Here is a 23586-nt window from a genome sequence, read left to right on the forward strand (position 1 = left end):
ATGTGAGTAATGTACTACTAGTAGCTCAGCAGAATGGGAACTTTGTACTGATGAAATGTCAGTCTTAATTTTTTATTGACTTAGCTGTGGGCATTTTATGTCAAAACCAGAAATGACCAAATACTGCAAAATGCTATGCATGAAAATAGTTTCATTTCTTTAATGTCTTGCAGATGTACAAGTGGTCTTTTTATATAGTCTTTCAGATATCCTAGTGACCATGCATACTGGAAGGGACTTCATCAGATTTAACACCTTTAAGCAGTGGCTAAAATATATAGTCAGAACATGAGTCAGTAATTAAACTAGTTACACTGGAAAAGGAATTCTAAATTTTGTGCTTAGCAAAGGAAGAAATGAAACTCACCATGCAAGGCCTTCATTCAAACTGTTTAGTGTGTTTTAAATACTTATTGAAATAGTGATTCTACTAATGAGCTAATAAACCATCCATGGGTTGAAATATTTTTTCATAAAATGTTGTTTAGAACCTTTATGGCTGGCTATTCATAGAGGGGTTCATGGCCAGGAGAACCGTGCTCAATGAAAATTGCTTGCTGGGAATACTGTGTGCCTTAGCCACATCTGCTTGTAACAGTTGAGAGGGGTAGGTAGTTTTTTGGCAGAAATGGAAGGTGCAGTTCCCCAGCTCAGTTGCAGTGAGGAGGACAGTGAGGGATGGAGGGACGTCACCGTGCTGCCTCACCTGGTTGGCGGTCTGGCTGACTGAAAGCCACAAAATGCCTTTTGAGTGGCAGCCGCCCACAGGCAGTGGGGTGGCAGGGCCAGGCAGGAGGGGGCTGCCGGGCTGGGGAACCCTGAGCCCCTGGCTCCGGAGCTGTCACTCGGCTTGGCTGAAGCTGAGTTTTTATATTGTTTCTAAACCACACTGAAGTAGGAGTCATTTTCTTTGGGGTTCCCTTTCATGCATCTCCTTTTTTCATCTTCCTTCCCCCCACACCCACACCCCTACTCCCCATATAAGAGGTCTTTCATTTTTGGTAGACTGTCTTCTCGGGACACTCTGAAAACGTATTATTTACCACAAGGTGGACCCAGGTTGCTAGAGTGAAAAGCTGGCAATATCACTTCCTTGATGGATTTAAATGGTATTTAAAAACTCACTGAAAGAGGGCTACTGTCGGTACGTGTTATATTTGCTACAGGAATGGCACCCAAAACGTTAACAATGACTTTATTTTGTCTTCTACTTATCAATGGCAATTTTTAAACAGTAGAAGTTTCAGGTTGCTGTATATATAAAAGGAAATGATGTGATTTCAAATTATAATTGGGGAATATTTGATGTATGCGGTTATAGAATAACAAATGAGAATAATTAATAGAAAGTTAATTGGGTAACATCAGAAAAGTTTATCCTGGTGTATTGGGATTGCATGCTTCAGTTGATACTTAGTGTACTTTTGGGATTTCTGGTTGCACCTCACCTCTGGTTCTGATAGTATATTGTATTATGAAGAATATTAATAATGCTGCAGAACAATTACTTGTTCATTTGCTGACTGATTAAAATTCATGCATAATTTATTGTAACTGGAAGAGACTTTATAAATAAGTCTCCTTGTCCTCAAGAGCTTAAAAACAAAATGCATATGCTAATATAAGAATATGCTTTACCTCTTAACATAAAAATTTAATATGCAATGGTATATTAGTCTCATTAATGTGAGGTTTTATTTGTGATAATCGTGCTCTTAATCAAAGTGTAGACTTCTAAACATAGCCTTATGCTTTAGAGGTTTATAACTCGGAGTTGGTAGTGAATCATGCTCATCAACATTTATGTTTTCTGCCGTGATATACACTGGCCTTAGAATTCATTAGTTTGACATTTAATGTGTTAATTCCACAGCAAATAAACTGCCCTCGTTAAAACCAGCTGCATTTCTGAGCTTTGATGCAGGTAGGGATCTAAATTAGTTCATATGCACTTTTCTTGCCAAAACGAGGTAAAACATGTTAATAATTAATTGAGATACTTTCTAGAGTTTTGTATATCCCCAAGCAGAAACGGGAACACCTCAGAGTGTTCACCTTTTCACTCTGGGAGGAGAAAATCGCCTCTGCTTGCAGCCACTATAGCACGTTTACAGATCCCCTGGTCTCCAAACTGAGTGGCTTGAGATGCAGCTAATTCAGAAAAAAATCTGCAAGAAATCCTGTTGCACCAAAATGTGGGAAAATTGGTTGGTTACAGAGCTGATAATTATACTGTTGGGAGCCAGCTCTGGTATCTGGAGGCTGAACTTTACTACTGGATGTAGAGAACCAGGGAGTCGTTAGCCAAACCACCATGCAGGGAAGGTGAGATGTCAAAGGTGGTCTGGAGGCCCCTGCGAGCCCCTCCATCACGACTCCCCCTTCACAGGCACTGTCTGTGACACTGGTGGGGTCATTCCCAGGAGGCAGAATATATGCAGTGCTTCTGTGTCTTAACTTCCCTTGTGTGGAGGTGTGAGGGGAGCCATGATAAGAAGACACCACCGCCACCACCCCCTGGAAATCTTACGGTCTGTGGTTAAATGCTATTTTTAATGTACTGGCCATGAGATCCCCTCTACCTGCTCAAGAGTTGCTGCGTTGTTAGTTCTGCATCGTTGCTGTGTGAAACCCCTGTGTGCATTGAATTTAGCATTGTTGCCTAATTAACTGAAACAAATTAGTTGAAATATGAGCCATCTGGAATGAAAATGAACCTTCCGTGTTTATCAGTGGGTTCATTTTACTGGAAAAGTACATGTTGCTTGTGATTTGTTTCTTAAAATAAATCACGCCAATGCAATGTGCTGCTTCTCTACATAAACATTTCTCAGGGTAAGGGGGACCTCACCTTCCTATTTGGTCCATCGTTACCTTTTCACTTTGCAGCTGTGTTGAAATATTTAGGCAGCCAGAAGAGAAAGACAGAAGGCAACTTACATCCTATTGTTTGAGTTTCTAAATCAGTATTAAGTTACTGAAGAATAAAATGTTGTATGTCGGTGCTATACATCTTTATTTGGTCATTCTCCTGGCAATTTTGCTCAGTTCTGAGTATTCTGAATGCCCATAATAAGCACTTGTATCTTTTACCCTAATTGCTTCGGGTAGGTTTCAAATTCACTGCAGTGATACCCATTTCTAAAAATCTTCTGTGGAGGACAAGTGTATCAATTATTGCAACTGTCAATAAAAGAAAATCAGTTATGTTTATGAAAATCTCAAGTTATTGCCAGAGTAAATGATATAAATGAGCATGAACCCAGATTTTTTTTCAGAAAAAAAGTTAAGAAGTAGCAATGTATAAATGAGGTAGGATTTTGTGATCCCTCGCTGAGATTTTTAAATTGAAAAAATAGCATTGGGCAGATGCCAGTGGTGCACCACTTGCTTCCATCAGCTGAAATTCTCCTCAGTTCTTCTTCACTGATGCCAGTTTGATTTTGCTTTTGAGTTTTGAAATCTTTGCTGACCAAAACCAGACAACTTTCTATAGAAAGAGCCCTCTACTTAATGGGTTTTGCAGCTTTTGTTTTATCACTGGCTTTTTTGTGTGTGTGTCTTCCTTACAGAGCCACCTCGGCCAATAGCACCCCCACAGCTGCTGGGTGTCGGGCCCACGTACTTGCTCATCCAGCTGAATGCCAACTCAATCATTGGGGACGGACCCATCATCCTGAAAGAAGTGGAGTACCGAATGACATCTGGGACCTGGACCGAAACACATGCTGTGAATGCACCGACTTACAAGCTCTGGCACTTGGACCCCGACACCGAATATGAGATTCGGGTCCTGCTCACCAGACCAGGTGAAGGTGGAACTGGACAGCCAGGACCACCACTCATCACCAGGACCAAATGTGCTGGTAAGTGCTACTTTGGAAAAATGAAGAAACAAAACTATTTAATTATTTAGTTGGTTGGCGGGCTTGTTGGCTGTAATTAAATTTAGCAGAACTGAAGGTTTCCCTTGGCAGCCACAGGATCCCTACATTTCTGAGCCAATAAGGATTTGCTGTGTCCACTTCTTTGCCTGGTCACTGTCTAGGTGGCTCTTTACTAACCCTGGGAGGGTATGTTAGGAGATGGGAAGTCGGAAAGCTAACATTTTACTTCTCCTCACACAAGGAAGGAGATCTCATTATTTGTGGAAAGAACAAACCACCTGTTTTTTCACTTAGATTTTTAAACAAACTTGCACATAAAGAAGCTTGCATGAGGAGGAAAAAAAAATCTGTTTAAGAAATAGAATTTTACAAAATTGTGGTGTACTTCTGCAAAATATTTCTTTTTCCAAGTAGACATGCATGGCCTGCCAGAATCTCCAAGAAGTAAAATAAAACTACTTAAATCTCTAACTCCTAACATACAATTGCAAATATTAATATAGAGTGGGTTTTTTCCATTTTTCAATTACCAACACCAAAATCATGTGCTGCTGAATCCTGCAGTCTGCTTCTGGTTTTTCAGAGTTCCCTTGCCTGGCCAGCACCAAGAAGATTTAAGCATTGCCAACTTGTGTTATATGCTGTTCCTTCTAAAACTATTTAAAGTTATTTTAATCTCAGCTTTCATAAGAAGAAAGACAATACCTATGTCTCATAGTTGCAGAGGAGAAAAATTATAGATTTGAACATCAGACTGGGAGGCAAATAAGCGGAAATTAAATTGTGTGGTTTTTTTCCCCTAATCTCAGGACTTTTAGAGCCTGACAGTATTTTAAAGTTTGTACTATATTAGATTTAGCACAGAGTGCTGATAACCATCTATTCAAAACTGAATAAAAATAAAAAGAAAGAACTGCAGTTGCAGATTTCCATGTGTCATGTATATGTGTGCATATATAAATTAATTTTTTTTTCACAAATTGGTGACAGACCTCAGTGGGACAGCTATTCAAGTGCTCATCTAAGCAGGGATGACCACTCATTTTGTTTGGTTAAGGAAGAGGGCCAGGGTCTGGATCAGAAGTCAGAACTTCAGGCGGATTAGGTCAATAGGTATGAATCCCAGAAAATTAGATAGTCTTTTCTGAAACTGGGCCATAGTACTGTCAGAAGCTGAGGCACACAGCTGGAGCAGGACTAATTTGAATTTGTGATCTTATTTATAATTTAGTCTGTCTTTCCTGTGAAATAAAAAGATCTGTGTGTCCGTCTCGGTTAAGATGACAGTTGTTGAGATCTAAGTAAGGTTAAAACATTGATTCATTGTAGTGAATTGGTTTAGACATTGTTCTGAAAAAGTAGGAATTTGAAAACAGCTTCTCTTTTGAAGAGACTGAGCGGAGACTAACAAATCCCAAATGTTCAGGTTCTTTTTCCCAGCTCTTGAAAAAACATGCTTTCATTTACCCAGTTGTGACAGACTAAAGCTTTTTAATGGGAAAGGAAAAGAAAGGAAGTCATGTTTATGTGACTTATTTTTAGAAACCAGTTAAGGGAAATGTTATTGTGGGTGTGATTTTATTTTTAATTTGTTTTTAACTTAACACTCACATATAAGGCTTCAAAATCTAGTCTGGCTTGAGACAAATTTTCCACTCAATTTAATCCACTATGAAATAAACCAGATCATAAAAATACTTGAAAAGAAAATTCTGAACTTCCATGACAATATTACTTTAATAATAATAATAAAGTTCCAAGCTGTTTGCCTTGTAATAACACTGGTTCTTTTTATTTCATGGAAGTGAAGGCAAATAAATGTTGCTATTAAACAGTTTCAATTAGAAAAACGTGAATCAGCAAGGGTTTTTAGAGACTAAAGGATTTACTCATCCCTGATGCTGGGCTCAGGGACAGTACCAGGTTGAGCAGCGGGTCACTCTGCTGCCACCTCACCTGTCTGGAAGATGGGGACAGACCTTTCTTTTCCACAGTGTTCTCCCAAGGTTTCTGTAAGCTAACTGCAAGCCCAAGTCAATATGAATATTATTTTTTTCAAATATTTTGCTTGTAAAAGGCAAACTGTAAACATAAAAATTAGTCTCCTCCGAAGAGAAGATTGATAAGGTAAAGGTAGTAATGGAATAGCTCACCCTGCACTCTCCGCTGCTGCTGGCATTATACGAGTGACTGGCAGGTGATTTACAGTGCTATATTAGAAGACATCTCTGCGACAGTATCTTCCTTCTGGAGATTCTTAAATTATTCCTAATTCTTGTTTCTGACAAGATCACTTATTTTCCAGACAGATACTCTCTTTTCTGTCAATGTTCTTTGTCAATTTTGTCTTTCCATAAGTTTTGAATGTATTAGTTCAAATTCTGAAACAAGTTATAATTGATTATCTGCTCAGCATCAAATGGAGTGGCGGGAAACAAATGAATTTTCAGCATGAAGTTTGACTGCTCTCTGTATGGATTAAAAAGCACACATTAGCAAACGTCGATCTGATGAGTTTTTAATGTTTATGTTCCAAGTAGCAGCAATAGCAAACTCGGTGACACATCAATAAGAATAGGTTACTGTTCTGCTTTCTGTTTGTTTGATATCTAAGCAAGTACTAGCGTTGTTTTCAAAGGAAGATTGAAAATTTTTTTTTCCATAATTCCTTCAGTATTTATAATTTCATGACATTTCTTAATAACATGTTATTGATCAGTTGACCTGTCCTTTGCTGGAGATGTATCCTACTTCTAAACAATTTTTGTGATGATTGTACTTATCCTCAGTATAAGACATGCACTTTTATTATTAGGTATTTAAATCATTTTCTGACTTTCTCATAGCAAAACCAGTGCCTGGTGACTCATTTAATAAATGTTTCTGCTAATTCTAAACAAAATTTTTTTTCTAATGAGGAAATAATTCTTCCACTAATTAAAAGTCCTCTGACAGGACTGATTGTCTACCTGGCATTTCATAGGTAGCCTGTCCTGTGCTGAAGCTGGTGATGGCATTTTGCTAGAAAACTTGCATGTTGTTTTATCAGTCTGCAATTAACGATAGTGCTGAGCAGTCAGATATGTGAAATCACTGAGTGTTTTTAAACAACTGAAGTAAGGCTAAAAGATGTGAAGCAAAACATTATTTTCTGACGTTATCCTCCTTAATATCCAGGCGTTTGCTTTGTGTTTCCATTCCTAAGCACAGCTGAAGTCAGTGCCAACTGCAGCATTGTGTTCCTGGCTGCATGTGGTTAGGCAGAAATAATTTCAAGCTGCTGATGCTGAAGGCATCTTCCTCCCCATCAGTTCTCACGAGGCACCTGGGCTTTATTTCAGTACGACTATGCCTCTTGTCTGGTGTCATTGCTCAAATTATTCACATCTCAGGCATTTGTAAAACCAAAACAAAAGGCAGAGGGTAACACCTTAATCAGAAGTAATCCTTAAGGAGGTTTTCTGTGTCTTAGGGGTATGTTGTTCTTCTGAGCATATCCTCTGTGTTGTGATTGTCTTTCCTTTGAGGGGGTGTATAAAATATGTGGCAATCTAAAATTGTCCACTTAGCCTGCTTTATCAACTGTAAGTTAGAAGTTACTCTCTTACATAGGCTGCCGTTTCTGAGTAACAGCTCACAGCTCAGTTTTATGATTAACTGATATTTTAGTGGGAAAGGAGGTCAATAGTTCAGCCTGTCCAGAGTTTAATATATGTACACAGTGGAATTGCTTGTTCCTACTTTACTGAAGTTAAGTGCAAGGATGTGATTTTCAGTAAAACATGAAGAATTGTAGAGCAGTTGGAGGAGAAGTCCTGTGTGGTTTCAGTTTTTTTTCAAAGGACTGAATTTTAGGAAACTGTTGCCTGTATTATTTGATTTTGATAATAAAATAAGTAAGGGGGAGGGGAAGCTTTACAGCTTTATCAGAGTTGAGGATGGAACAATATACATTGGTGATTATGATATTGTTATTATTGTTACTGTTACTATATTTCATTGTTCAAAATCATTATCTGTCACAGAGACCTAGCTATTAGTAACAGGCTCAAGCCATGATATTGGAGATGCTGGTTCAGCGGTGCAGCACTGGTGTTGATTGCCTGCAGTTGAAGACTTGGGAGCTGGCCTGCTTTTTGCCTGCCTTTTACAAATGCAGAATGTTTGTTTCAGTTTGCCCGTTTATGACATTTAGAAACAATATACACAGAATACAGGATACTGCTGAATTCACCTCTGGGGGGGCGGGGGGAAAGCAAAACATGGGGAAACATTGAAAACAAAAACAAGGTTAAGGTTTTTGTTAATTTTCTTGGGATTTTAAAGAGAGAGACCCCAGTGATATAGCCATTGAGAAAGTGACCTTGCATGGCCATCGGGAGAATTAAAATGTTGCTCTGGTTACATAAAAACTGTAATTAATTTTTTAAATGAGTGGAATGAAAGGAACGGTACAGTATAGAATTTGCGTGTGCTGATGTGGAATGCGTACAGTGATACTTCTTCACTCGGTGTTCTTTGCCTTTTACACTTGCAGAGTGGAGGTGGAGGGTCAAAGTGGGGAGCTGGATTTATAGGCTTTGCTGTATGCTGTATGTGAGAATTTAGGATGTTGGTATGTGTGGAAATGGGCTTATAAAATTTGGTACAGTGAACATCGCAAGAGGGTTCTGGAAAATATGGCACTGAATGGATGAGCTGTGGTCTTTGTGTCTCTTGCAGTAGTGCATCTGAAATTATTATTTAAATCTTTGAAAGCTAATAAAAGTACAGCTACATGTGTAACTTTCATTATTTTTTTTTTTAAAGTGGACAGAGAAAAAATATATACCTTTATTTATATTTACTTGACAAGAAAGCAGTTACCTTAATGTTTCAAACAGAATCTTCACATTTTTCTCTCAAAATAGATATCATTAGAGACTTACAATACATATAGCTTAAATACTTTTTGAGTACTTAAATTACATGGTTTTGTTACTCATATTTTTTGTTTACAAGTCAACTGCTTTTTTTTAGAAAAAAAAACGAACCCGAACAATTCAAACTAAATTAATGTGATACTTTTAAAATTTAAATTCTTTTACATTTGCCATTGCAGAAGAATCCACATTACACCAATACTTATAAGTTGCTGCTGTTTTTACAGGTGCGTTTGGCACTCATGATCGTTTCTGAGCTTTTGGCCAGGTAGTGATTGAAAACTTTAAGCAGACACCAAATGCACCAGTCTCTTGTTCCATATAGGTTTACTAGTTGACTATGGTATGGGGATATAATGCCAAACAAACTTATTTAAACAATGGAGAAAGTCTGGACTAAGGAACTTCATTGTGCTCCCTTTAGGACTGAATAGCGGAATTGTTATTGAGAGAGCATCCTGTAGAAGAGCGGTCTGATTTGGGCCATTGGTTGGCACATGTGACCATGCTCTGTTTATTGTGCTGCTTTGCACTATTCAGATACTCATACCACATATAGAATCCTAATGATGCTTATATCCATAAGAAAGAACTGTAGCGCAGCTGACTTACCTAGCAGGAGACCAGGCAGACTGCCTAGCCAAGTTCTTGTCAGATTGTGTAAAATTAAGCGTGGTATCCTCTTTTTCAAAGGAGCACAATGCTGATGAGTCAGTTGAATTGGCAGTAACTGCAAGTTCAGACATTGACCTCCTCTAAATTAGTTTTCAACTTTTTTTGTTTGCTATATTCAGCCTTGCTTAGTATCATTTTTTTGGTATTTGCAGCTGCAAGCTCCCTCTGCACTAACTGGAAACTTTCTTCCTGCAACGTTGTGAGTGCCATGTTGTACAATGAGACACGGGTTTTCTGAATTCTTTCATGCTTTATTTTTGGGATAAGCTTTGTTTATGGCTAGTTCTTTATTGTGTGGTGTTGTATGCGGCAGTAAATCACACCGATGCTCTTCACTTAGAGTTAGGGCAGCAGACCTGGGTCAGTGGGTTCCTCTAATGTGTCCACCCACTTTTCAAAGCCTCTGCTGTGTGCAGTGACCTCTTCCTTTGCTTGCTTTCTGAAGTCTCTACCAACAGGCAGGGCAGGACAAGTTACCTACAGCAAGATATGGTTATGGTCATTGACTCCTAACATGCTGGTGGATCAGGGCTTCAGTGCAAAGTCCACTGAGTTGAGTGAGGTCCTTCAGTTGAAGTTAGTAGCTCTCTTTCTAGTGGAGGAGATTAGGTGAGGATACCACTTTGGCTGTGTGATGGAGGCTGGGGGAGGAAAAGGAGCAGTTGCCAGCCCCAGCCAGGGCTTCTGTCTTGCAAGTGATTCTTCCATCTGTCTCACCTCGGCTTGTTCGGCAGTTTTTCCCACAGCAGAGCATGCCACAGCACTGAGACCGTCATGATTTATCCAAAGTGCATGTAACTAGTCAATAGATCACACTTGCGAGAGAAGCACTGTCTGTGGCAAGAAAACGTATTGCAGTACATTAATCCACGGCACCCATTCCAGCTGTAAAAGAATGGACATGGGCAATAATTCATATTGCAGCACTTGAAAATGCTATGGGTGCACCCAGGCCAGATAATTCAGAGCCTGGTTATAGCTTCTGCAGAGTCTGCAGGCTGATGTTCACAGATTTTTGGTCTGTTTGCTTCCAAAGAATGTGACTGCAGGTTGAGATGATCTTACTCTTTCAGAAGACTGGAGCTCTTTTTTGAACTGCAACTTCTATTTTTAATTTCAACTGAAATACATATTTTCTAATACGATTCATTAGTGTGCTTGATACTTTAATTGAGTTTGCTTTCATAATTAAGGTCTCTCAACTGTTTAGAAGTGCAATGCTACTTTTATAGTGTTTGAGAATTGGCAAGTACCTAAATAAAACAAAGTTTTATAGGGCTGTCTTTTATTGTACTTTCCTTTGTCATTCTATTAAAAATTCAACGGAAATTTTTAGTAAGGTTTTGAAAGTTGCTCTGGTCATTGCAGCACTTAAGTGTATGCTTTTGGAAGCACACCAATTTTTCACTATTGGCAGAATAGTGCGGAGTAGGTAGGAAAGGCTGCGAGTAGCAGGACTGGTAATCTGAAAGGGTGGAAGTGGAAAGCAGTACCAGCAGCCTGTGCTGCAGGCAGGGATGTTGATGAGATTTCCCAAATCCATTCGTTATTCTTTCTCTCTCCCCCATATGGCTTTCCCCTCCAAAACCATAACAGAGAAACAGCATGTCATTCATACTAGTGTGAGATCTGGATAAAGTTCAGATGAACATCCTCCCAAGGTTAGGACACACTTCCCAAAAGTCCTGGTTCTTCTTGGCAAACTGATTGTTTGCTTTTTTATTTTTTTTTCAACTTTGTTTAATTTTAAAAGTGAGCAGCATAATTTTTTCCTCCTACTTTGAACTTAGACTGTGTGAGGCAGAACTGAGTGAATTTAATTTTCTTCATTTTATTTCTCAGTAAATCCTCCTGCTGGTGCTGAGAGGGGAAAATGGACCATGTGATGTTTTTGTATGGTATGATAATGAAATAGCTTCTGTTATAACAATAGGCTGCAGAGCATATTAAGCAGCAGCTAATGTCAAGTTATACCTCAGGTGATTAGTAGGTCCAGAATCCTAAAATGGCTTGTCAAGACTCTTAAAGTTACCTGGTTTTGTTTGCTGTTTAAAAAAAAAAAATAAAAATCTGGAGCGTCTCAGAAAGTTCTGGATTACTTGAAAACAAATATTGAAAATACTGACATGAAGGATCAGGATCAGCCTATTAATTAAAAGCTTGTCATCTTGACTTTAATTCTAAACAGAATAATGGAACAGCCAATACAGGGGTTGATTAATGAAGAATTAAGAAAGTAATATAATTAGAGACAGTCAACAGGTTTATAGACTACTGATCTTGTCAGAATAACTTGATTTTTTTTTAAATTAGATTACAGATTTGGTTAATAAAGGCGATATTGTTCTTCTTTAATGCATTTAATTTGACACAAAGCATTTTGATTAAGAAACCAGAATAAAATCAACTCAAATGGAGAAGAACTGGCTGATACATTTAAAACTGTTTTTATGAATTAATTGAATAAACATTGTAGTTGGGTCCTATCAGGAACAGTTCCATGTGATTTATAAGGAAAATGTAACTGTGATAAAGCTGGCAAATTGCAAAAGATTATGAAAGTGGTAGGGGAAAAAACACTCCAAAAAAGAATTGGGTTGCTCTGTTACAGTGGTTTGAATTGAGCAATACTAATTTATGTGTCAGGTAGGCCAGCTGCAGTATAATAAAAACAAAGTAGCTTTTGTACAGTGGGATAAGGAGGGGCTCAGGCCCTAGGCATGGGCTGACACAACGTAGGCATCACTGACTGTTGGGGCTGTCTGTTGGTTTGTTTTTTTTAGGGCACTGGAACTAAAAAGAGCTCCCGTAGTCCCTGGCTGTGTAAACCAGAGCAAAATTTCTTACCCTTTCCTTAGTTTTGGAGAATGTTTTAAAGGTTTTGAAGGTGCATATTTGAAGTTGCTTACCAAATCAATTTCCTCCTGACTCAAGCCCTTTATCCCCATCTCTCCAACTCCTCCCCAAATCTGTGTAGCATCCTGTTCTATAGAATTAAAGGTATAATGTTGTACAAGAGGTTGTTCTCAAGAGGATTAGGAAACCAAAATAAAAGAGTTCTGGCAAAAACTTAAAATCTGGAAACAAAATAATGTTGTTAAGGTGTGACATGATCAGAATTAATACCAGTTCTAGAGATGCGGATGTGATTTAGGCGATGGTTTCTCATGTGATTGAAACTTATTTTCCTTGTTTCACATCTCCAACCACACTGCATAAACAGCCTATCATTTCATTTGTATACTAGTATTTTCCATTTCATATTACCTTTTAAATTTATTTTATTTTATACATTTTTTTCCAGGTCATTAATTGCTGAAAGCTATTTCATTACTCTTGGAAATGGCAACATGTTTAATTATCATTCAGATAATTAAACATTTCAGATACTAACAGCACACATTTTTCAGTTTATTACCTTTATTTTAGAGAATTATGCTCAATGTGAGAGACTGGTGAAAATATATTTGGCAATGTACGAGTACCTTCTTTTGTCTGCAAAATGAACTCTACCAATTAGGCTGAAATGTCAGAGCATGGGCTCCCACTGGGAATGCAATGTGCTGCATTCACAGTTTACAACTTGTAGCAGCTTAGATGATTACAAATAAGTAAACTAGTTCAGTGACACCGTATTTCCTTGAAGTAATGACCTTCGGAGACAGTGCTGAACTGCAATTCAAGAAACCTGCTTTTTGTTTGTGGCTGGTTTGTCACCTTTGGCAAATCAGTTCACTTAGTGTCTCAGTGCCATTGGAAAAGCAGGGTTAATATGCATGTTTCCCCAGCAATTTCTCTCATGTTCATTTACCACATGTTTTTTCTTTTGTTGGGTGTTTTGTGAGTTGGTTTGGGTTTTTTTTCAGAGCAAACGCTTCTCTTACTGTGCTGGCTGCAATGAGATCTTGGTTTTATCTGTCTAAATGCTTTCCACAGATATATAGTTTGTAATCAGTGTTTAGTATAATAAAGATCATATGTTAGAGAAGAAATTTTTATTTGTTCAGTGACAAATTTTGTTACTGATATGATTTTGTGGTCTTGTGGACAGATACACTCCCCCCACTCCTACCCCCCGTGAAAATAAACAAGTACAAGGGCTCTACATTCAGGTCTTAAGGGTGACCAACATTGCCTTGCGTCTGTCCACGCAGAGCCTACTCTTGGTGTTCACTTGATACAGTAGGGGGTGGGATGGGGAGAGGGAAGAATGCAGCCATCATTCTGTATAGAAGTCAGTGGAGATCAATTTATTCTTGAACTTCATTTTCTTTTGGTTGTCTTAGCACTTGTATCTTAGCCTCTGAACAGCCATAATTAAGGAATATGCTATCTGAGCATATGCTGTGTGTGTGCACCACTTCACCTCTAAGACTTCTTAGGTTGCCATTACCAAGTTTTCTTTTCCTGTTGCTTAGCTTTTTCTTTTTCTGAAATACAACCATACCCACAACCCCAGCTAGTCCTTTCCTTCAGCCATGAAATGCAATTGTTAGAAGCAGAAATACATGTCTGAAATGTTCTGTCTAAACATTCGGTGAAGGAATGAATAATAGGTTGTAGAAATTACTCACGTTGAGTAATGTGTTTGTAGAAGGTTCATAGATTATACAGTGATGAATACAGTATAAGAACCTATACAGAAAAGAAGTAAAAAGGTTCATAGATATGACTTATCTTGACTAGTGATAATTGGAAAAGGTGGTGAATGCATATTTGAAAGACAGATTAAGATGGTAGACGTTTTTCATTGTCAGTTTACTGATGGTCGTATTCAGAGCATATGCCCGTAGTTTATACAATGAGAAAAAAAATACAACAGTAATATTGTATAGAAATCCGTAAACATATATAACCATGATCTTTATGTCTTACTGTGAATTATTTAGTCCTGAATTTACTAGTTGCCATATGCTTTAAATAAAGTCAGTTCACTAACTTAGGCTTTTTTCCCCTGTGTTAATTTGATCTGGCTCCCGTGGTGGAAACAAAAGTGCTACCACTCCTCAGTATTGCCTTCACAAATCAGCTTACTGTCTCTGTGTTTAAGAAAGGATTTGCAAGTTTAAGGTGGGAATTCTGAGTCTGTACAGTGATTTCTGCGATGACTCTAGGTGATTTAAAGATCTCTAGGAAACGGCTGTGCTGTGCGTTCCAAGGGGTGAGGCTTCAGCTGGGCTGCTGCACCCCACGGGGAGCAGGTTCTGTGGAAGCCGTGCTCTTTCAGCACACTCTGGAAGTCTGCCTTGTGGACAGACTTAAATTAGTAAGTGTCAGGTGCTTCTGTTGTACACTTTGTTCTCCTAAAACTAATCTCTTAGATGTTTTACGTATTTTCTCAGTGGGCACATATGTGCCTATGTGTGTTTTTTTCCAGCCTCTGAAGAGCAGCCATCCCACACCAGTAGTTCCATGTAAGGCTCTCAGGTGTGGTGGGAATACTTCCTTCCACCTGTCTATATGGTAATTCAGGCTCGGAAGCAAATACACAGCAATTGTAGTAAAGAACAACAACTACAAAAAACTTGTGGCCTTTACAATATGGTTTTTCAACCCTGGGTTGCAAAAAAATCTGGTTTTAAATATCCTACTATTACTCTCACCACCCTTCTTTCTGCATTTCATCCTGTGCCTTACTCCAGCTGCTGTGGGCTTGTAGGGGAGGTTAAGTACTGCATAGCACTGCCAGCTTGTGATGAAACTATTTTGTCTCTGGTGCTGAAAGTCTATTTTTTGGAACGGGGTTTGTTGATTCGTTTTATGCATAAGATAATTGATAGTGAGAGAAAATGGGGTACTCGAAGCCGTGCAACTTCTGTAGTAGAAGTTTTTCTCAGTGGATGTGATGGCATTTAAAATAACGTGGAAGTTGTGTATCATTTTTCAGTTAGTTTGAAATTTTAATAATTGAATCCATCTCTTTGAATTTAGCCATGTTAGGGGTTAGTCCTCTTAATGAGGAACAAGAACACAAAGGAAGGCACAAGCCTGGGTTGCTACAGAGTAAGATGCCTTGATGCTGGGGCGCTCAGCTTCCTTGCAGATGGGCAGTGTTGGGAAGCAGAGCTCTAACACAGTGGCCAGCCTGTAATGTTTTAATTTCTGCAAGTAAAGTGTAACTTTTCATCCTTGGTAAAGTGAGTGTCTAGCTATTTAGCAAGGGACAAAGCATAATGTCATCATTGGAGAGATGTATTGTCAACTTGGACAGGTGATATTTAAGGAGCCTGAAGAGAGAGATGACCTGGCAGGGTAACAAGACATATCACAAGTGACTGTCTCGGAAAGAATGAGAACAAGACAGACAATTTCCATTACTTCTCAGTGTTAAGGTGCTAGCATTATCCCCTAAACAACCACATGCTCCAAGCAATAATCATGCACTGTCTTCTTCTGTACTAATATGAAAGTGGAATTCAATCTCTTTGACACATATTGCTTCAGCTTCTGACTTGTCAAGTTGTTTCTCTGGTGGAGCTCAGCTGATATATAGTGAATGAGCTCTGTATACTGACTGAAATGGGGAGATAGTTATCCAGTTTCCTTTGAAGCTGGCTGCAGAGGTGCCTAGAATATGCGAGAAGAGAGAGGCTTTGTTCCCGGTAGTGTGTAAGTTACTGTCGGTTAGAAAACTGTGAAACCTCAAGCCCTTCTTCAAACTGGCTTCTTCTTTTGGAGTCTGTTGTCCAGTCTGAACTGAGTAGCCTGTTAGCTGTGTGCTAATTCCCATCATAGCTTGGAGAGAGGCAGTCATTCTTTTTCCACTGTCTTCCCAGGAGGGGAGGGGTGGGGGAAAGAGAGAGTGAAAGCCTGTGTGTGTGTGCGTGCGCTGGCGTTTATGGCAGAATTTCATGCCTTTTTTTTTTTTTTTTTTTTTCTTTGCTTCTTAATATGAACCTATGTTTGCAGTAGCTGGTAGAGAGGCTCTGCATGTTTTGTATTGGTCAAGTCCTGTCCTTCAATGGCAATATTCGCTGTCATTATGATATTCTGCATATTGATGAAATACATTTTATAGTAAACTTGCCTTAATCATGAACTAATAGATACTACTGTTGCAATTGCTACATTTCTGTATATGTCAGAAAAAATTATCCTCTATATAAAAGAGGAAAATAAAAAACATCCTTCAGTAATAGTCATCGCCATCCTGGAACTTGCTGCTTTTTCTTAACCTGTGGTGTGGTGGAACAACCCACTACTTCAATTTTTGAAGAATTTAAAAATTTAAAATACTTGATCTGATTCAGATAAAAGGAAACTTAAATAAATCAGTATCTTATGCATAACCAGATTAAGTTTTCTAATAACCTAATATCTAGTATGCCTGTGTCTCTGTTCTTTTCATTTTAAAGCAGTAGTGTAAGCTTTTCTTAGCTGCAATTACAACCTCAATTTGTTAGGATAACTGGATTTTTTTTTAGATTTACAGAACAAACTGAGGACACTTTTTCTGTGGTGTGACTGCATCAGTACAGGATATGGATAAACTACCCTAGCATGGGCTGTATCAAATGGTGGGTTGTGAAGCTAATGTTATGACAAACATCAGTAGCTCGCAGACCAGGCAAACCTTTCAGGATATTCTCTGATAAATGCGTAGTGGACTATGTGCGCCTATGTACAAAATGTGTGTGAGGGCTCATGCGGTAAGATGCTGATGCTGCTGCACTTAATTTTTCCTACAGTTATCAGCAGTGCGTGTTCTCTGATATGCCTTTTGTGATCTAGTTTGATTATTTAAAAGCTGTGTATAAGGAATACAGGAAAACTACATACATAGCTGTATTTATTGCTTTTTTTCAGCCTGTGCCACCTGCATTAATTGATATTACATTTTATGCATAGATTTTCTCATGTTGCCTTAAGGAAAATCATGTGTTTAAACATAATAATCATAATGCATATGCATGAGGAAATTGAATTAAGCTTGCTACTGATACCTCAAAGGGGGCATTTTTAACTTTTGAATATTTTGTTTTGCTCTCTTACTGTAATATACCTTTTGTGCATATAATTTGCTATAAACAGCAGAAAAGAACATCCTTCAAATTCTTTCACCTGAAAAGTTTCTGCTGGCAGTTAGAGAAAAAGAAAATTAATAAAAAATACATTTTGACATTTAAAAGAGAATTATTTGCCTTAAAATACATAAAACATGCAGGCACTTAGGTTGCTTGAGGTTTCACATTTTAGAGCATTTACTCTGGCTGATGTTTAGTAGCTAGGTTAAAGCATGTGTGGCAGGTTTCTGTGTAGCAAGCTTCACCATTGTTTCATAAGCTAAATTGCATTATAAGCAATAGCTTTCCAATTCTGAGAAGGCAACAGAAATTTTTTTGTCATCAGCATGTCTTTCCCTATCTTATTTAGATCTTGATTGTAAAGCCAGACACAACCAAGTCTGTTTCCCTGTGTCCTCTTACCTTTTGAACTTGAATCATCAGGGCCCACCTCATTAATCCCTAGTTCTTTTGTTGCTGTTTTGTGCTGTTCTTGGAGCAGCTGTAAATCACTTTCTTTGTAGCAGTCAGTAACCTCTGGGTTTGTGTTTGTGGTATTGCTGTGTGTGTGCTAAGAGTTAACAGACTGCATCCTCTGTAGCTGCTGGCCCACAGGCCTTTTGCTTTGTCTGAAGGATCCTTCTGCTCCCTTGACAGTTACACACTGACAGAGCAAATCTCAGAAGTGGTGAGGCCAGCGTTTGCTTACCAAAAACCCTTCCTCCCCATCCTCTACTATGTCAGCATCAACTGAAGTCCTTATACAAGAGGACAGCTTTTCGTATTTAAAAATAAAAATAATAAAAAGGGGGGGGGGGGGGGGGGGGGCGGAGAGGAGGGAGAGAGAGGTCTTGAAATGCTCACTGCTCTGTTAGATTTTCTTAGGAATGAACTAGTTGATAGACTTTACCATCAAATAGCTACTGAAACTCTCCTTTCCCAGCTGCTTCTAGACCAGGTAGTTCAGCTCAGGTTGCCTGGCAAGGTGAACTCCGTTTCTTCCTCCACGAGGCCACTAACATGAAGAGGCAGTTCTGGCTTTCCAGGTTCTTCATGGGAAGATACATAAGGTACAGACTCATATAGGCTGAAGGGATCAGAGGAGGTGAAGAAGGCAAGACCCAGATTTAGCAGCTAAGATCTACTGTATTGGAAAGCGGGAGAAAGAGATCAAGGCACTGCAGGACACGAGAACAAACCTGTCCCTTGCAAATCCTTGCTGCTCTTTTGCTGTTGAAAGTCTGGCATGCACTGCCGTGAGTGAGTGACAGGAGCAGGTGAGGGGCAGCTCATCCTGCTGGTAGGTTCGTGTCAGGAAACAGCACGTGGCAATGAGGGATGGTATGTTTTCTCATCTGCTTTTTGCATGGAAATTGTCCAAGGTGCAGAGAGAAGAACCAACGTGAACAGTTCCTGAAGGAGTCATGGTGAAATACATATTTCAAAATCAGTCATTCTTTCTCAGCTGCTTTAAAAAAACCACAAAAAAACCAAACCAAACAAACGAAATAAAACCAAACCCCCAAAACAATATTCTGTGCTGTGTTCAAGGACAGGAAAAGATCTAGCTTTGTTTGGACTTTGGTGTTGAATTGAAATCTTGTGATCCCCGGTTGCTTACAGCAACGTCCATCACCGTTCATAGATGTTGCTAGCAATGTTCTCTGCAAAAAGATTTGAAAGAAATAAACTTCTGCTTTGAGATTTAAAACTATATGTACACAAACACATAGATGTGTTGAAATATATACCAATTTCAAGAAAAAATTCTGATAGCTTTGTAAAAAAGCCCAACCACTTGGTTTCAGCTTACTGAAACATTTTTATAATATTAACTACTCAGATGGTTAGAATTATTTTCTTCAGTGTGTTACAATAGATATGAGGGGGAAAATCCATACCTGCAGTATTTTATGAATTTGAAAAAAATAGACAAAACTGTATGTCCCTGCCAGGTATTATTTGCAAAGAAGCAGCCACTTATTTTCAGTGCGTTTTTCCAAATCGTCGTCTCTGCATCATAGTCATGTCTTGGTCTCAGTCACTCATGGGAGAGGGGTACATAAATTACACCAGCTACCTCGATGTTTGCAGCAACCTGAATTCACCTTGCTATTTCGAAACCCCTGCATTGTAAGGATAGGTGAGAGAAACAGCTACTTATTCTTAGCAGTTGTGTCAGAGAATTACATTAGGAGTAAAAAGAAAAGAACAGCAACAAAAAAAGGTCATATAGATTATAAATAAATGTCTAGTAGTTATAAAAAATTCATATAAGCATCCAAGAAACAGAATTCAAAATTTGTTTTTCCAATTAAAGATGGGGATGGAAGGAACCTACCTTTTTTTTTTTTTTTTTAAGATCTTTTTAAAGTTTATGGAAAGGATTTTGGAGAAAACTTACAAGAATTGCTCAAGATAGAAGATTATGCTTGTGGCCTGACTGTTTGGATATCCCAGTCAGATACCAAAGAGACTGGCTTTCCTTGCATTATAGGTGTGTTGTAGTAATCCCGTGTGTCAAGATTGCTGCTCATCTCTGCTGGGGCCAAGCGTGTCTGCCCTTTCTCCTCCCCTCAGCCCCCTTCGTGCATAATTTGCTTTTTAGGTGTTCTGCTTTTAATCTTTCCCAGTAGTATCTGTCACTGGTTTTCTGTTCCCATCTGGCATCGTTGGGACTGAACCAGTCTTTGGATCTATGGTCAGAAGGTCAAACTGCTATTAAGGGTAGACTCAAGTATTCCATCGGTGGTATAGCTGGTAGCTCCTGAATGCTTACTGAAAGGCACCTGCTTCTGTCTGGAGGGTAAATGGGTCAAGGCGGGCTAGCAGAGTTTTTCAGTTGTTGCTATTGCGAGTAATTTCAGTTTTCCAAGTACATGTTTAATGATGTTTCCCTTGTGAGTGGTGTTTAGTGATCTCAAAACCAAGCTCCCACTGAGGCATGGCCGGTGAAAACCTGACCTTGAAATGATAATGCAAGCTGTGCTGAAAATTAATTGCTGGTAGCATTCTCTCTGCTGTTTGATTTTTAATGAATAAAGAGTTGCTGCACTTTTTAAAGTTTTTATAGACAGGATGCAAATTTGCTCTTTTTTTATTTTTTTTTATTTCAAATTGATAGCTTGGTTGCTCTTGGTGCAGATTATTGAAGACCTCTTTTAAGAAGTGTTTTGCTTTTTAAACTATCATTATAAAATAAAAAGGAAATGCAATGGTTTAATGGCCTTTAGAAGCTTACTTTATCAGTTTACTATTATACTTTCAAAGCACATAAACACAATACCAATTTTGCATTACTGTAAATTTAATTTAACAGTGTTCTTAGAAAAAATTGTGCAAGTCTAATTTATGTTGACAAAGGCAATACAAAAGTATTTTGTAATAAGCAAGGCACTAATACAGCACACAAGAAATCGATTTCATATTACACTTTTGTATAATTAAGTAAAGTGCTAACTTCAAGCTATTTCTTACGACAGCCCATAAGGCCGTATTTTTTTGCACTCTTGCAGTTAGTGTTTATGTCGAAAAGCACATTTCATTTAAAAATGTTTGTTACCAAGTATGCTAATATAATTGGCACTAAAGTAATTTATCTTTATATATTTTATTATTAAGTAGAAATAATTCTGTATAGATTTTGTTTCCTTGTTGCTGTAATTTTAATTACAGTATTGCAAATATCCCACACTTGGGATATTACTCAACTTTATCTCGTCCAAACTGAAGGGATGTAAGATAAAGTCATCTGCACTTTGTTTCACCCTGTATTCCTCTCAAGCATTTGTGTTACCACACAGCCTTTTCCTCTTACTCAGTGTTGCTTGTTTTCATATACTTCCCTATTTCTTTTAAAGAGTAGATTTATTAACTTCATAAATTTATCTCCCAGAAGTGAGTTATGGAAGTCTTTGGGAAGGTCTTATCCCAAACACCCAGTCCTTTGTCCCTTTTGCCTGGAAGATAAAAGTTGAGGCGTTTTGCGATGAGTGTGTTGGTGGTTACTCTGGGGAGGCTGTGCTTTTGTTATTTTGTTTTTCATTTGAAAATACAAAACAAGGCAGAGGATGGAAGGCTTTTGGACTTTTCTTTCTTTCAGCCATTTTTTCCTAGTGCTGATGGCAATGAATTGGACGTGCTTTACCACTTCACATGTATTTCTCATCAGCTGGCTGAGCTTCGGGTATTCACTTTCCACCTTTTTCTTGTATCAGAATTTCAATTTCCAGTTAAGAACCTGGAAATTGAAATACGTCTATGGATGTGGACTACTGTGAATCAAAGGAAGGCTGTAGTTCTGTACTACCAGCATCAGTGTCTGCGTTTATTCCTCTCGTACCCACTCTTCTCTGTAACACCTGTCCCAAACCTTGGCATTACATATAATTTTATGGTTGTGTTTTTCTTGTGCATGTATGTCTTTTGTCCTCTGCTGACAAGGCAGAAAAAACCAATTTATTGGAAGAAGATGGGAGGCCAACCCTAGCATTTCTCGTTAATAAACTTCCAATGAAAAAGAAACAAAGAAATAACCATATTCAACATGAAATACTGAACGGGGATTTACTGTTCATTTTATTATTCAGTCGGAGTATCTTAAGTTGTGCCTGATTTTTAATGGATGTGTTCGGCACTTGTTGAAAATAAAAAGAAGCAGCTTCCCAAGGCACAACTTCCTGAGCTTTTTGTAACATGATTCTTTTCTTATTTTTATTACTTGCTTTAAGCATCAATAGGATAAAAACACATGCTTGGTTTAAAATCTGACATAAACGTATTGGACACTTTATGCCCTGCAGTGGCCACAGAATTCTTGGTGTAACCAAAGCTCTGGCAAATTGGGATGACCTCAGTGCATAACAGTGCCATCAGGTATTACCTGTTAGTTTTCAAATTTTATTTAGAAACACAATCTCATTATATTTGGACTAGGTAGAAAACTTAGTATGTGGAGAATATTGCATTCCTTGGGTAGAAGGTTCAGCTGATGATTTAGGTTTATTATTAATATTTAAGACTGTTCAGCAGTTCAGCTTTCAGCATGCAAACCTTGGGTCAGAAAATTGCATATATTCTCAAAATGTAGACTGAACCACCAGGATTACTCGAGATGTACTATCCTATGTTTCCTGTTAGGAAGAAGATACTCTGTAATGGTATGAATTTTACTTCTGTGTTGTCTCCATATATACATAATGAAGAAATTTTACCTTAGTATGCTTCTGAAAAACCATTGGCTCTGCTATTTATAATTTGAAAATCTTTGTGTTAAGTTGTTAAGTTCCAAAAAGCCATTTTTTGCCTTTCTAAATAACTCAGTTCAGGCTGTTGAAAGAAAATCTTAAAGATAACTAGTTTGTTTTTCCTAAAGTTCCCATTGCTGCAGTGCTATTTCCACAGAAGATAAGTGCTGAAACAAGGGCATAGAACAACACCAAAGTTCAGTTATCTCAAGAAACTAATAATGCAGATAATTGAAAGAGAACAGATTGAATTACTGTAAATGTGATATAGGTAATAAATGAGTGCAGTCATTTCCTGCATAAGAAGCCTACCTTTTGAAAGACAAAGTTTGCTTATTCTACTGAAAAGTGAAAATAGCAAAAGTTAAATAACACCTTTGAGTCACATTTCCTTTTGTCAAAAATGAAAAAAAATAGTATTCTCAAGTGTCATAAAAACAAAATAGCTGAAAAATCAACTTCCAAGTTATTACCAGGACCTAACAACAAGTACTAATAATATTTGATGCCTAGAAAAAGTGGAAAATGCATAATAAAGTACTGTATGATATTATTGTACCAATGTACCTGATGTTTGAGAATTTAAATACTCAAATATTTTGAGCTTTTTAATTAAAAATATTTTCATTTTTTCTCCTTTCCAATCCCAAAGAGCTAGAGTGCTTGCAAAGCCTTATGACAGCAGTATGATGTACACCACATAAAATGGTCCCTGAGTTCTGTAATGAAAGAAGTAATGTGGGATTTGCCACATGAGTGCTTGAGGCAGCCTAAGTCAGTCCAGGGGCCTCCAGAGTGTGATTTTTTTAGAAGTGTGGAGGTACATCAATTGGATGGACATAATTAGAATTAT

The 23586-nt window shown here is 38.1% G+C and overlaps 1 protein-coding gene across 4 annotated transcripts in view; it reads left to right on the forward strand.

The window, feature by feature from the left end:
* Positions 1-23586, forward strand: part of PTPRK (protein tyrosine phosphatase receptor type K) — a 414786-nt gene that overhangs the window by 238137 nt on the left and 153063 nt on the right. For all 4 annotated transcript variants that reach the window (XM_080390374.1, XM_080390373.1, XM_080390376.1 and 1 more), the window contains exon 7: positions 3573-3866. In XM_080390374.1, the coding sequence (XP_080246500.1) occupies positions 3573-3866 (294 nt within the window). The remainder of the gene's footprint in view (positions 1-3572; positions 3867-23586) is intronic.

The sequence above is a fragment of the Falco punctatus genome, assembly GCF_963210335.1.
Source record: "Falco punctatus genome assembly, chromosome: 5".
NCBI lineage: Eukaryota > Metazoa > Chordata > Aves > Falconiformes > Falconidae > Falco > Falco punctatus.